The sequence below is a fragment of the Salmo salar genome, chromosome ssa01 (genome assembly GCF_905237065.1).
Source record: "Salmo salar chromosome ssa01, Ssal_v3.1, whole genome shotgun sequence".
NCBI classification, from domain to species: domain Eukaryota; kingdom Metazoa; phylum Chordata; class Actinopteri; order Salmoniformes; family Salmonidae; genus Salmo; species Salmo salar.
In genome coordinates, this window is record NC_059442.1 from 109,932,945 (window position 1) to 109,949,308 (window position 16,364).

The following is a 16,364-nucleotide window of genomic DNA, read 5'->3' on the forward strand; positions in this document are numbered from 1 at the left end:
AAAGGCATTGGGGTAGGGTTAGGGAAAGGCATTGGGGTTAGCATTAGTATTAGGGTTAGGGAAAGGCATTGGGGTTAGCGTTAGCATTAGGGTTAGGGAAAGGCATTGGGGTTAGCGTTAGCATTAGGGTTAGGGAAAGGCATTGGGTTAGCTTACCGCCGCTATTCATTTTCTGCCAGTCTAATATCCACTGCTGAAATCCTATTAACAGGCCGACATGACGCTCCTCATTAAATCTGAGCAACAAATTTATAAGACTGAATCTCAATTAAATCTCATTAAGCCTGGATTGTTTTCGGCACAGTGTGATGATCAAAGACACCACGGAAAACTACATGGAATTGGCTTGTTTGCTTGGTTTAACACATTCAAGGACAATCAACCAAATCAAGAAATAGCATAAAATCAATGCTTCTGTCTGTATTCAGTCTCACCAGGCTACAGTGAGGTCTGTATTCAGTCTCCCCAGGCTACAGTGAGGTCTGTGATGGTCTCCACTACAGTGAGGTCTGTATTCAGCCTCCCCAGGCTACAGTGAGGTCTGTATTCAGTCTCCCCAGGCTACAGTGAGGTCTGTATTCAGTCTCCCAGGCTACAGTGAGGCCTGTATTCAGCCTCCCCAGGCTACAGTGAGGCCTGTATTCAGCCTCCCCAGGCTACAGTGAGGCCTGTATTCAGCCTCCCCAGGCTACAGTGAGGCCTGTATTCAGCCTCCCCAGGCTACAGTGAGGTCTGTATTCAGCCTCCCCAGGCTACAGTGAGGTCTGTATTCAGCCTCCCCAGGCTACAGTGAGGTCTGTGATGGTCTCCACTACAGTGAGGTCTGTATTCAGTCATACCAGGCTACAGTGAGGTCTGTATTCAGTCATACCAGGCTACAGTGAGGTCTGTATTCAGTCATACCAGGCTACAGTGAGGTCTGTGTTCAGCCTCCCCAGGCTACAGTGAGGTCTGTGTTCAGCCTCCCCAGGCTACAGTGAGGTCTGTGTTCAGCCTCCCCAGGCTACAGTGAGGTCTGTGTTCAGCCTCCCCAGGCTACAGTGAGGTCTGTGTTCAGCCTCCCCAGGCTACAGCGAGGCCTGTGTTCAGCCTCCCCAGGCTACAGCGAGGCCTGTGTTCAGCCTCCCCAGGCTACAGCGAGGCCTGTATTCAGCCTCCCCAGGCTACAGTGAGGCCTGTATTCAGCCTCCCCAGGCTACAGTGAGGCCTGTATTCAGTCTTACCAGGCTACAGTGAGGTCTGTGATGGTCTCCACTACAGTGAGGTCTGTATTCAGCCTCCCCAGGCTACAGTGAGGTCTGTATTCAGTCTCCCCAGGCTACAGTGAGGTTTGTATTCAGTCTCCCCAGGCTACAGTGAGGTCTGTATTCAGTCTTACCAGGCTACAGTGAGGTCTGTGATGGTCTCCACTACGGTGTAGAGAGCAAACACAATCCAGTACATCATCCAGCGGACCTGTTGGAACAGAGAGAGATGGTCAACACTTTCTACATGTTACAGTATGCTAGACATACACCTGTTGGAACAACAGAGATAGGATATATCTCTCTATTATGGATGGGAATACTTTGGAACAGATTTCCTGAATTAAAAATCACTGGGAGCTGATTGGCTGGTGTTTTACAGTCTTTTATGTCCAAAAAAGAAGCACCAGGGAACCCTGCAATAAGGCAGGAGCAGCTCAGTACAGGCCTGCAGGCTACAGGCTACAGGCCAACAGGCCTGCACACTACAGGCTCCCATCCAAAGCAAGCATTCCTCCCTCTCAGACAGACTCTGGGAGAGGAGATACCTAGCCAACAAGCCACGGGCTCTGAGAAATGAGACGTCAACTTGTTCCAGCTAGAATATTCCTCATTTGTAACTAAAGCCTTGTTCACACACCAGGCCTTAAGGCTGCAATCAGTTTGGTAGGCGGTGTCTCTCTCTCTCAAATACAGTTGTTGAAAATATATATATTTTTTTAATAACATACAAGGCACTGGCAACAAAAAATAAGTATAAAAGTACTTCTCACTTTACATGGGCTCAGCAGTCAACTACAGTCCTATCTGTATGTGTAGTCCTAACTACAGTCCTATCTGTTTGTGTAGTCCTAACTACAGATAGTTACATAATTTTGATCTTTGTATTTACTTCAGAACAAACAAGCAACTATGAAAAGAGCAACAACACGAAGCGTGATTTGTCCAGGCAATTTTCAGGAGAGGTTTCTCAATTACTAGTCTGCCGTTCACTGTGCATTTAAATACGAGTGTAACCACAGTCATGACGTTCTGAAATGTGTTCTACAACCAAACCCAGCCAGTTAAAGTCTGACTGGAGGATCTACTGAAATTAAACTTTCAAATCTTGACACTAGTCCACATGTCCCAGTTACTGCCGTGAATGACAACAGTCTTATTACGTAGGTCCTACACTTTTTTTACTTGTACATTTAGTATCTAGAAAGTGTAAGACTTGATAACAGAACGTCTTAACTCGCAGGTGCGAGTGCCAGTCCTTTCCTCATTGTGAAAAGGTCTTCTAAGATCAGGTCTGAAGGCTCCAGTCGTTCCCTGATCACGAGACCCAGTATAACAACACATGCTAATGTTTATCTAACAACAAATGATAGTCCCACTAAGCCCAAACCAGATGGGATGGTGTATCACTGCAGAATGCTGTGGTAGCCATGCTGGTTAAGTGTGCCTAAATTTGGGCTTAGTGGGACTATCATTTGTTTTTCAACATGACAATGACCCAACACACCTCCAGGCTGTGTAAGGGCTATTTGGCCAAGAAGGAGAGTGATGGAGTGCTGCATCAGATGACCTGGCCTCCACAATCACCCGACCTGAACCCAATTGAGATGGTTTGGGATGAGTCGGACCGCAGAGTCCGCAGAGAAAAGCAGCCAACAAGTGCCTAGCATATTATGGGAATATCCTTCAAGACTGTTGGAAAAGCATTCCAGGTGAAACTGGTTGAGAGAATGCCAAAAGTGTGCAAAGCTGTCATCAAGGCAAAGGGTGGCTACTTTGAAGAATCTCAAACATAAAATATATTTTGATTTGTTTAACACTTTTTTGGTTACTACATGATTCCATATGTTATTTCATAGTTTTGATGTCTTCACTATTATTCTACAATGTAGAAAATAGTAAAAACATAAATAAAAACCCTGGATTGAGTAGGTGTTGTAAAACGTTTGACCAGTAGTGTAGACAGGTGTGTGCCTTTCCAAATCATGTCCAATCAATTGAATTTACCACAGGTGGACTCCAATCAAGTTGTAGAAACATCAAGGATGATCAATGGGAAACAGGAAGCGCCTGAGCTCAATTTCAAGTCTCAGAGCAAAAGGTCTGAACACAAATACATTTGCAAAAAATTATAATAACCTGTATTCCCTTTGTCATTATAGGGTTACTGTGTGTAGACTGACAAAGAATTTTTTTTTATTTAAACAAATTTAGAACAAGGCTGTAACGTAACAAAAAAATAAATGTGGAAAAATGGGTCTGAGTACTTTGCGAATGCACTGTATGTAGTGTTATGAATATTATGCATTCATTCCGTTTGTGGTGTTCTGGTTCCTGTTTGGACCCCAGGAAGAGCAGCCACTGCCTTGGAAAACAGATAATTAGGGATCCTAATAAAATACTACTAAAACACCACTTCTGCCTTGATAGATATGATGCTGTGTCTATGAAACTGGGACAGGCAATAATACGACACAACACAATTATTCTGCCTTGATAGATATGATGCCGTGTCTATGAAACTGGGAAAGGCAATAATACGACAACACAATTCTTTAAAAAGAAGTTGTCTTGGTGCATGCTGGGAGATATAACGCCAAAAATATCATAATGCTTTATGAGTGGAGTGTGACAACCCATACATTCTAAGTGATTTCAAATTGGGTCTTTCTCCATTCTGATTGTTCAAATAAACTTCAACCAATTTACATTTCTGAATTTCCTGCACTCATTTGAGATAATTTCCACACTGCCATGTCGGGCTGCACGATACGGGCAAATAATCTAGGCCTTATTTTTAACCAAACGTTGCAATAGCGATTTGACTTGCGATTTAGATCAGAACACTTGGGCAAACAGTTGGGAGTCGCATGCAAGACTGAATGCATGCAAGACTGAACGCATGCGTCTCGTGGTCAAGAGACAACAAACACGCTCCTTGAGTACGGGGCGGGGCTAGGATAGCGAGAGAGGACTCAACTAACGTAGTAAACTATAAACATGGACGTTACACACCGCGTATCACATTTAACAAACCAAAACATTGAAATACCGTTATAGAAGGTAACGTAAAAAATAAAAATAAATCAATACCTGTCTATAGTAAAATACAATATACCGCACAGCCCTATCTGCGTGGAATGAAGTAAACAAAGGAAGAAAAAAAAAGAAATTGAGCAGAGGAGACAGATGATATCCTCATAAAGAACCTCTCCTAAAAAGCTGTTGGCCACACGCTCAATATAGCATTCCTGTAAGGCCCCTGCTTGGATTATTCTAGTGAGGACAGGAGCCCAGCCTGCAGCACGTCTCCACAGATAGGCATGACAATGTGTTTGTTCCAGTCATAGGCAGTCAACTCCCATTCACATGCCTAGACTTGTTCTCAATACCTTCAGACTAGACACGGGCTGCGTTTCAAACTCATAGAAGACACACCCTCGTCTTACGCCCTTGGGGGAACCCCCCACACCCACACACACACACACTAGTAAAATGAAATCAATGATGTTGAAATAAGGGACATTGTACTTACATATTCCTTGACATTTTTGGTTTTCACTGCTTTGTAGGAATAGTATGCAGGATACAGGGTCCCGAAGACGAGCCTGTGTAGAGACCAGAGAAATATGAAACTATCAGCGTCAAGGCAAATCATTTACCACCAAGAGAAAACACAAAAGGACACATTCAGTTTCCTGTCGTCCTCCATGTTGCCTGGCGTTAGGATGCACTACCACTCCCAACACACGGGGGGAGCTGTGACTGTACTAAACCAGCCTCCTGAGTTTCCTGTCGTCCTCCATGTAGCCTGGCGTTAGGATGCATTACCACTCCCTACACACGGGGGGAGCTGTGACTGTACTAAACCAGCCTCCTGAGTTTCCTGTCGTCCTCCATGTAGCCTGGCGTTAGGATGCACTACCACTCCCTACACACGGGGGGAGCTGTGACTGTACTAAACCAGCCTCCTGAGTTTCCTGTTGTCCTCCATGTAGCCTGGCGTTAGGATGCATTACCACTCCCTATACATAGGGGGAGCTGTGACTGTTTTTTGATCCAACATGTGCTCTTCGTTTACATCCTTGGGGTCCAGGCATGTCTGGGAGGTGGTATTGGGTTCTGGGAGGGGGTATTGGGTTCTGGGAGGGGGTATTGGGTTCTGGGAGGGGGTATTGGGTTCAGTGAGGGGGTATTGGGTTCAGTGAGGGGGTATTGGGTTCAGTGAGGGGGTATTGGGTTCAGTGAGGGGGTATTGGGTTCAGTGAGGGGGTATTGGGTTCAGTGAGGGGGTATTGGGTTCAGTGAGGGGGTATTGGGTTCAGTGAGGACTCAGGAAGAGAACCCCCCCCAACCCAGCACGTCCCAGTAGGTGGATGACCCATACCATGGTTGTATGCCAAATGGCATCCTATTCCCTTTATAGTGCACTACCCATGGGGCCCTGGTCTAAAGTAGTGCACTACCCATGGGGCCCTGGTCTAAAGTAGTGCACTACCCATGGGGCCCTGGTCTAAAGTAGTGCACTACCCATGGGGCCCTGGTCTAAAGTAGTGCACTACCCATGGGGCCCTGGTCTAAAGTAGTGCACTACCCATGGGGCCCTGGTCTAAAGTAGTGCACTACCCATGGGGCCCTGGTCTAAAGTAGTGCACTACCCATGGGGCCCTGGTCTAAAGTAGTGCACTACCCATGGGGCTGGCATGACGTTGGCCTGTGGGTAAGGTTTATGACCCCCCCCATAAATACCTTTCTCCCTTCCCCTCTCTTTCTGACCCTACTGAAGGACTTGAATAGCCTGTGTTAAATATAGAGAGTCTGGGAACATCAAACAAATGGAGAAAAGGAACCATATTTTGGTAATAAAACCAGTTGGAAATATGCTTGGGAACGTAATGAGTATGGATGTCAGTTCGGTTGTCATCTGAGACATTATGACTGATGACAGGACGACATAAACTGTACCTGAGAAAGTACACACCCTCTAGTTATCAGAGTAACATGGAATTGTTATGCAATTGAAATGTTTGATATTGAAATTGTTTGTTAGGAGATTAAATGTAATTTTAGCTTCCAAATGAGAGAATTGGGTTTTCATAAGGAAAGTGCCCTGCTTGATCAGTGGCCCACCCCTGTGAAGAGACAGGGGTTATAAACGATGAAACACATCCTTCCCCATCTCCACTATATAAGCCTTTGACGAAAAGATAACCATGTTCCAGTACGCGAGGTCTGCAGCCTCTACGTTAGAAGGACACACATGTCAAGTACAGAACTAAGCCAACCTCGGCGTGAGCTTTGGTGGGGAATGGTATGAACTTTGAGCTTATTTCACTACAGAAGTGATACTTCCTAACCGTTGAGTTAGCAGCGGCCGCTGTAGACGTGGGCTAGGAAAGGACGGACGACGGATCCAGTCTAACAAACAGACGAAGATACCACCACGTATCCAATGTACCACCAGAGACATTCTTCTTAGGACAGGAAGATCTGTTGGCCAACCCGGCCAGCATCTACGACCAATCTACCGAAGCGCAGCTCAGAGTAAATATTTATTGCATTTTCCTTTTCCAAATGGGCAGTAATTTAGAATGCATAAGATAATGTATTTACGATAGCATAGCTGCTGTTTCTTTGTTCCTAAGTCTTCCCGCTCTTTCATTCAAGCCCAACCCCCTTTCCTTTGTGTAACCAGCCATCATGTATGACATTTGTATTCGGTGTATTTGTAATTGTGTGAGATTAGGTTAGGTATTTAGTAAATAAATAATTAAACCCAATTTTGTATTGCTGATTCAACTTGTTAGCCAGGGTTCGTGAAGATAACCAAGAATGTACAACTTTCATTATGAGACTGAAAATAAGATAAGGGTTAATATTGACTGCTATCGATATAAAATATGACTAAGTATTCTGTTAGGGCTAGGGGGCAGTATTGACACGGCTGGATAAAAAACATACCCGATTTAATCTGGTTACCACTCCTACCCAGTAACTAGAATATGCATATACTTATTACATATGGATAGAAAACACCCTAAATTTTCTAAAACTGTTTGAATGGTGTCTGAGTATAACAGAACTCAAATGGCAGGTCAAAACCTGAGAGATTCCTTTACAGGAAGTGGCCTGTCTGACCATTTCTTGAACTTCTTTTCCATCTCTATCATTTACTAAGGATCTCTGCTCTAACGTGACACTTCCCACGTCGTCCATAGGCGCTCAGAGCCCGGGAAAAAACAGAATGTCGTCATTCCAGCCCCAGGCTGAAACACATTATCGCCTTTCTCAAGTGGCCGATCAAGGGACACTGGGCTTATGCTCGTGACCCCGACCGCCCCCGCCTTTGGGATTTTTTCCTCTGTTTGCCGAAAAGGAGATTCCCTGTCGGAATATTATCGCTTTTCTACGAGAAAAATGGCGTAAAAATTTATTTTAAACAGCGGTTGACATGCTTCGAAGTACGGTAATGGAATATTTAGAATTTTATTGTCACGAATTGCGCCATGCGCGCGACACTTCTTTACTATTTCGGATAGTGTCTGGAACACACGAACAAAACGCCGCTATTCGGATATAACGATGGATTATTTTGGACCAAACCAACATTTGTTATTGAAGTAGCAGTCCTGGGTGTGCATTCTGACGAAGACAACAAAAGGTAATCAAACTTTTATAATAGTAAATATGATTATGGTGAGTGCTAAACTTGCCGGGTGTCTAAATAGCGAGCCCGTGATGCCTGGGCTATGTACTTAGAATATTGCAAAATGTGCTTTCACCAAAAAGCTATTTTAAAATCGGACATATCGAGTGCATAGAGGAGGTCTGCATCTATAATTCTTAAAATAATTGTTATGCTTTTTGTGAACGTTTATCGTGAGTAATTTAGTAAAATGTTAGCGAATTCCCCGGAAGTTTGCGGGGGGTATGCTAGTTCTGAACGTCACATGCTAATGTAAAAAGCTGGTTTTTGATATAAATATGAACTTGATTGAACAAAACATGCATGTATTGTATAACATAATGTCCTAGGGTTGTCATCTGATGAAGATCATCAAAGGTGAGTGCTGCATTTAGCTGTCTTCTGGGTTTTGGTTACATTATATGCTGGCTTGAAAAATGGGTGTCTGATTATTTCTGGCTTGGTACTCTGCTGACATAATCTAATGTTTTGCTTTCGTTGTAAAGCCTTTTTGAAATCGGACAGTGTGGTTAGATTAACGAGAGTCTTGTCTTTAAATAGCTGTAAAATAGTCATATGTTTGAGAAATTGAAGTAATAGGATTTTTAAAGTTTTGAAAATCGCGCCACAGGCTGCAAGTGGCTGTTAGCCTAGAGAGGTTAAGAGTTTATTCGGAAGATAACGGCTCTATAAACGTTCTTCCGTGGTGCCCCGACTTTCTAGTTAATTACATTTACATGATTAGCTTAATCAGGTAATATTAATTAGAGAAAGAATTTTATAGGTTAGCATGTCATATCACTTAATCCGGCATAGCCAAAGACACGACAGGGCCCTGGTCTAAAGTAGTGCACTACCCATGGGGCCCTGGTCTAAAGTAGTGCACTACCCATGGGGCCCTGGTCTAAAAGTAGTGCACTACCCATGGGGCCCTGGTCTAAAAGTAGTGCACTACCCATGGGGCCCTGGTCTAAAAGTAGTGCACTTCCCATGGGGCCCTGGTCTAAAAGTAGTGCACTACCCATGGGGCCCTTGTCTAAAAGTAGTGCACTACCCATGGGGCCCTGGTCCAAAAGTAGTGCACTACCAATGGGGCCCTGGTCCAAAAGTAGTGCACTATATAGGGAATGCTGCCATATGGGATATAGTCCATGTATTATATATACTCCCTATAGGATTCTCTCTGACCTGATCGGAGACAGGGCTGCAGTGAGGAGTCACTATGTATGTATGTATGTATGTATGTATGTATGTATGTATGTATGTGTCCGTGCGTGTATGTGTGTGTGTGTGTATGTATGTGTGTGTGTATGTATGTGTGTATGTATGTGTGTATGTACGTACGTATGTATATGTATGTGTGTATGTATGTGTGTATGTACGTACGTATGTATAATGCAGTCGGAAAGTATTCAGACCCCTTGACTTTTTCTACGTTACAGCCGTACTCTAAATGTTTATAGTGCCCCTCCCTCCAACAACACCACATATACAACAAAGCAACAACTGTTTTTTTTTAAATAAAAACTGAAATCTCTTTACACACAGTACCAGTCAAAAGTTTGGACATATCCATTTATTCCAAGGTTTTTCTTTATTCAAGGTCCCTTTATAAAAATTGATTCCCTGACGAATTCACAGCGTTCTGGAGGATCCAACCCAGTACTAGATGGGTGTACCTAATAAACTGTCCGGTGAGCGTATAAGAGTGAAATTCTCTTCCTGTTCGTTGTGCGTTTCATGGCCTCTGTCCAGGGACCCACCTCACTCGCCTCCAACAGAGTTTATTTAGCTGTTGCCATAGAAACAGCAGAGGAGCTACACAGGGGCTCTAAGAAAAGTCCTGGTTGGCTGTAGTCAGACAGTCCTTTCTCTCAGCCTCCCAACAGGGAGGGAGGGAGGGAAGGAAGGAAGGAAGGAAGGAAGGAAGGAAGGAAGGAAGGAAGGAAGGAAGGAAGGAAGGAAGGAAGGAAGGAAGGAAGGAAGGAAGGAAGGAAGGAAGGAAGGAAGGAAGGCTGTACTCACACAGTCCTTTCTCTCATACTCCCTCACAACAGGGAGGGAAGGAAGAAAGGAAGGAAGGAAGGAATTTGTAAAAAGTCCTTCATGTAACAGCGACTTGTTAAATTAAAATGGTGGTCTGCTTAGTTAATAGGTGCCATTTCTCCTTAATTTGGCTGCTGTTCTTTAAAAAAATCAGCTTCATTTAGCGCCACCCACAACACAGACAGCAGGAGGTAGACACACCATGGAAGTAGATTTATACTGGGAAGAAAACAACAACATCCCTTCCTACTGGACAGCAACGACTTAGCTTTACATTAAAAAATTGTGGACTAATTATAAAGCCTGTTCATATTATTACACCTCACCAAGTTTTTCTGTTTGAGCAGGATCTGTCCTGTAGGATATCAACAGGCTGCCTACAGTATATTCAGCTGTATTAGGTAGTGTAATGAAATGACTGTTTAGAGCGTATTGAGTTCAGTCAGCACTCCCAGACCATCACCATCAGGAGACCATCAGACCAGACCATCACCACTTCCAGACCATCACCATCAGACCAGACCATCACCATCAGACCATCACCACTCCCAGACCATCACCATCAGACCAGACCATCACGAGACCATCAGACCATCACCCCCCCCAGATAGCAGTAGGTTAGCTATAATCTCCAGGATACTCAGAAGCAATTTCATGTTTGGAGTTGATAAAATCTATTTGTTTTATTTATTTGTCACATGCTTGGTAAACAACAGGTGTAGACTAACAGTGAAATGCTGACTGACTGGTCCTTCCCAACAACGCAGAGAGAAAGACCATAGAGAAATAATAGAAAAGTAAAACGTAATAATAGATACACAATGAATAACACGGCTATACACGGGGAGTACCAGGTAATAACACGGCTATACACGGGGAGTACCAGGTAATAACACGGCTATACACGGGGAGTACCAGGTAATAACACGGCTATACACGGGGAGTACCAGGTAATAACACGGCTATACACGGGGAGTACCAGGTAATAACACGGCTATACACGGGGAGTACCAGGTAATAACACGGCTATACACGGGGAGTACCAGGTAATAACACGGCTATATACGGGGAGTACCAGGCAATAACACGGCTATATACGGGAAGTACCAGGCAATAACACGGCTATATACAGGAAGTACCAGGCAATAACACGGCTATATACAGGAAGTACCAGGTAATAACACGGCTATATACAGGAAGTACCAGGTAATAACATGGCTATATACAGGGAGTACCAGGTAATTGAGGTAACTAGGAATATAGAGACAGATCAGAGTAGCAGCGTATGTGATGATGTCATACAAGTTAGTGCAAAATGCGGTAGTTGAATAGTTCAAATAGCTTCCTGAACTAACTAGTTAGAAATCGAAATGAGAAGGGAGATACCTAGTCAGTTGTACAACAATGCATTTAACCAAACTGAGTCTTCTGCATTTAACCCAACCCCTCTGACTGGGCTGCCTTAAACAAACATCGACGTTGTCGGCGCCCGGGGAGCAGTTGTTGTGAGTTAACTGGCAGCTCGGGGATTCGAACCAGCGATCTTTCGGTTACTTGGTGTATCGATACCACTTGCCGTGCGGAAACAGAAAACAGTCTTTGACAAGCGTGGCCGGAGTCTGACAATTTTTTGGGCCTTCCTCTGACACTGCCTGGTATAAAGGTCCAGGATGGCAGGATGCTTGGCCCCAGGGATGTACTGGGCCGCACGCACTACCCTCTGTAGTACCTTGCGGTGGGATATCAAGCAGCCAGTCAAAACGCTCTCAATGCTGCAGCTGAAGAACTTTGAGGATCTGAGGGTACCATCTTCACGTCTGCGTAGGTGTGTTTGGACCACGATAGATTGTTATTGATGTGAACACAGTGGAAGTGGACGCTCTCAATCTGCTCCACTACAGCCCCGTCGACGTGAACGGGGGCGTGCTCAGCACTCCGTTTCCTCAACCCGCTCCACTACAGCCCCGTCGACGTGAACGGGGGCATGCTCAGCCCTCCGTTTCCTCGACCCGCTCCACTACAGCCCCGTCGACGTGAACGGGGGCATGCTCAGCACTCCGTTTCCTCGACCCGCTCCACTACAGCCCCGTCGACGTGAACGGGGGCACGCTCAGCCCTCCGTTTCCTCAACCCGCTCCACTACAGCCCCGTCGACGTGAATGGGGGCACGCTCAGCCCTCCGTTTCCTGTAGTCCACCATCAGCTCCTTTATCTTGCTGATGTCGAAGGAGAAGTTGTCGTCCCTGGTACCCCACGGTCAGGTCTCTGGGACACAATCATTGGGTCACGCTTTATTTGGATAGTATTTGGATTGTTTTTATTACAGGATGGTCATACTATGAACAAACTACCTGTTGATAAGCAATTACTTGCTACGGTTAACGGTTAGGGTAAGGGTTAACGTTAAGGCTAGGGTTAAGTTTAGGCTTAGGATAAGGGTTAACGTTAAGGCTAGGGTTAAGTTTAGGCTTGGGGTTGACGTTAAGGCTAGGGTTAAGTTTAGGCTTAACGTTAAGGCTAGGGTTAAGTTTAGGCTTAGGATAAGGGTTAACGTTAAGGCTAGGGTTAACGTTAAGGCTAGGTTTACGTTTAGGCTTAGGATAAGGGTTAACGTTAAGGCTAGGGTTAAGTTTAGGCTTAGGATAAGGGTTAAGAGGTTAGGGTTAAGTTTAGCCTTAGGATAAGGGTTAACGTTAAGGCTAGGGTTAAGTTTAGGCTTAGGATAAGGGTTAAGAGGTTAGGGTTAAGTTTAGCCTTAGGATAAGGGTTAACGTTAAGGCTAGGGTTAAGTTTAGGCTTAGGATAAGGGTTAAGAGGTTAGGGTTAAGTTTAGCCTTAGGATAAGGGTTAACGTTAAGGCTAGGGTTAAGTTTAGGCTTAGGATAAGGGTTAAGAGGTTAGGGTTAAGTTTAGCCTTAGGATAAGGGTTAACGTTAAGGCTAGGGTTAAGTTTAGGCTTAGGATAAGGGTTAAGAGGTTAGGGTTCGTGTTAAACTGAAGGTTAGGAGAAGGGTGAAGGTTAGAGCTAGTGTTAGTAGATAGTCTATAGAGCAGGCCGTAGTATTTTCATACAGGGAAGGAGGAATATTTCTCCATAAACCTTGAACATGAAGGAGACAGAGCCTGCAGAGAAGCTTCTTGAAACAATTGTGTGAAAATGGGGCCTCACTAGCAGCATGCAGCTGAAAAAAAAGACACCCGTACACAATCCTTGACATTCTGTTTTAGATTAACTTTCCCAGTTCTGGTAAAAAAAAATGTTAAAATAAACTGTAATCTCTGACAGCACACCCACCGCACGCTCACGGCTCCTAGCATGAAGCCTACCATAATGCAGGCCTATTATCATCATGTTCTACCATAATGCAGGCCTATTATCATCATCATGTCCTACCATAATGCAGGCCTATCATCATGATCATGTCCTACCATAATGCAGGCCTATTATCATCATCATGTCCTACCATAATGCAGGCCTATCATCATCATCATGTCCTGCCATAATGCAGTCCTATTATCATCATCATCATCAAGTCCTACCATAATGCAGGCCTATTATCATCATCATGTCCTACCATAATGCAGTCCTATTATCATCATCATCATCATCATGTCCTACCATAATGCAGGCCTATTATGACCATCATGTCCTACCATAATGCAGGCCTATTATCATCATCATCATGTCCTACCGTAATGCAGGCCTACCATCATGTCCTACCATAATGCAGGCCTACCATCATGTCCTACCATAACGCAGGCCTATTATCACCATCATGTCCTACCATAACGCAGGCCTATTATCATCATCATCATGTCCTACCATAATGCAGGCCTATTATCATCATCATCATCATGTCCTACCATAATGCAGGCCTATTATCGTCATCATGTCCTACCGTAATGCAGTCCTATTATCATCATGTCCTACCATAATGCAGGCCTATTATCATCATCATCATCATCATGTCCTACCATAATGCAGGCCTATTATTATCATCATCATCATCATCATCATCATGTCCTACCATAATGCAGGCCTATTATCATCATGTCCTACCATAATGCAGGCCTATTATCATCATGTCCTACCATAACGCAGGCCTATTATCATCATCATGTCCTACCGTAATGCAGACCTATTATCACCATCATGTCTTACCATAATGCAGGCCTACCATCATGTCCTACCATAATGCAGGCCTATTATCACTATCATGTCCTACCATAATGCAGACCTATTATCACCATCATGTCCTACCATAATGCAGGCCTATTATCAACATCATGTCCTACCATAATGCAGGCCTATTATCATCATCATCATCATCATCATGTCCTACCGTAATGCAGGCCTATTATCACCATCATGTCTTACCATAATGCAGGCCTACCATCATGTCCTACCATAATGCAGGCCTATTATCACTATCATGTCCTACTATAATGCAGGCCTATTATCACCATCATGTCCTACCATAATGCAGGCCTATTTTCACCATCATGTCCTACCATAATGCAGGCCTATTATCATCATCATCATGTCCTACCATAATGCAGGCCTACCATCATGTCCTATCATAATGCAGGCCTACCATTATGTCCTACCATAATGCAGGCCTATTATCAACATCATGTCCTACCATAATGCAGGCCTATTATCATCATCATCATCATCATGTCCTACCGTAATGCAGGCCTATTATTATCATCATCATCATCATCATCATCATCATCATGTCCTACCATAATGCAGGCCTATTATCATCATGTCCTACCATAATGCAGGCCTATTATCATCATGTCCTACCATAACGCAGGCCTATTATCATCATCATCATGTCCTACCATAATGCAGGCCTATTATCATCATCATCATGTCCTACCATAATGCAGGCCTATTATCATCATCATGTCCTACCGTAATGCAGTCCTATTATCATCATGTCCTACCATAATGCAGGCCTATTATCATCATCATCATCATCATCATCATGTCCTACCATAATGCAGGCCTATTATTATCATCATCATCATCATGTCCTACCATAATGCAGGCCTATTATCATCATGTCCTACCATAATGCAGGCCTATTATCATCATGTCCTACCATAACGCAGGCCTATTATCATCATCATGTCATACCGTAATGCAGACCTATTATCACCATCATGTCTTACCATAATGCAGGCCTACCATCATGTCCTACCATAATGCAGGCCTATTATCACTATCATGTCCTACCATAATGCAGGCCTATTATCACCATCATGTCCTACCATAATGCAGGCCTATTATCAACATCATGTCCTACCATAATGCAGGCCTATTATCATCATCATCATCATCATCATGTCCTACCGTAATGCAGGCCTATTATCACCATCATGTCTTACCATAATGCAGGCCTACCATCATGTCCTACCATAATGCAGGCCTATTATCACTATCATGTCCTACTATAATGCAGGCCTATTATCACCATCATGTCCTACCATAATGCAGGCCTATTATCACCATCATGTCCTACCATAATGCAGGCCTATTATCATCATCATCATGTCCTACCATAATGCAGGCCTACCATCATGTCCTATCATAATGCAGGCCTACCATTATGTCCTACCATAATGCAGGCCTATTATCAACATCATGTCCTACCATAATGCAGGCCTATTATCATCATCATCATCATCATCATGTCCTACCGTAATGCAGAGCTATTATTATCATCATCATCATCATCATCATCATCATGTCCTACCATAATGCAGGCCTATTATCATCATGTCCTACCATAATGCAGGCCTATTATCATCATGTCCTACCATAACGCAGGCCTATTATCATCATCATGTCCTACCGTAATGCAGACCTATTATCACCATCATGTCTTACCATAATGCAGGCCTACCATCATGTCCTACCATAATGCAGGCCTATTATCACTATCATGTCCTACCATAATGCAGGCCTATTATCACCATCATGTCCTACCATAATGCAGGCCTATTATCAACATCATGTCCTACCATAATGCAGGCCTATTATCATCATCATCATCATGTCCTACCGTAATGCAGGCCTATTATCACCATCATGTCTTACCATAATGCAGGCCTACCATCATGTCCTACCATAATGCAGGCCTATTATCACTATCATGTCCTACTATAAAGCAGGCCTATTATCACCATCATGTCCTACCATAATGCAGGCCTATTATCACCATCATGTCCTACCATAATGCAGGCCTATTATCATCATCATCATGTCCTACCATAATGCAGGCCTACCATCATGTCCTATCATAATGCAGGCCTACCATTATGTCCTACCATAATGCAGGCCTATTATCAACATCATGTCCTACCATAATGCAGGCCTA

General features: G+C 43.9%; 1 protein-coding gene across 1 annotated transcript in view; it reads right to left on the minus strand.

Moving 5' to 3' along the window:
• reep3 (receptor accessory protein 3) overlaps positions 1–16,364 on the minus strand; it is a 99,626-nt gene that overhangs the window by 76,669 nt on the left and 6,593 nt on the right. The window contains exons 2-3 of the mRNA NM_001140381.1: positions 4,780–4,852; positions 1,379–1,455 (exon numbers count right to left, since the gene is read on the minus strand). Coding sequence (NP_001133853.1) covers positions 1,379–1,455; positions 4,780–4,852 — 150 coding nt within the window. The remainder of the gene's footprint in view (positions 1–1,378; positions 1,456–4,779; positions 4,853–16,364) is intronic.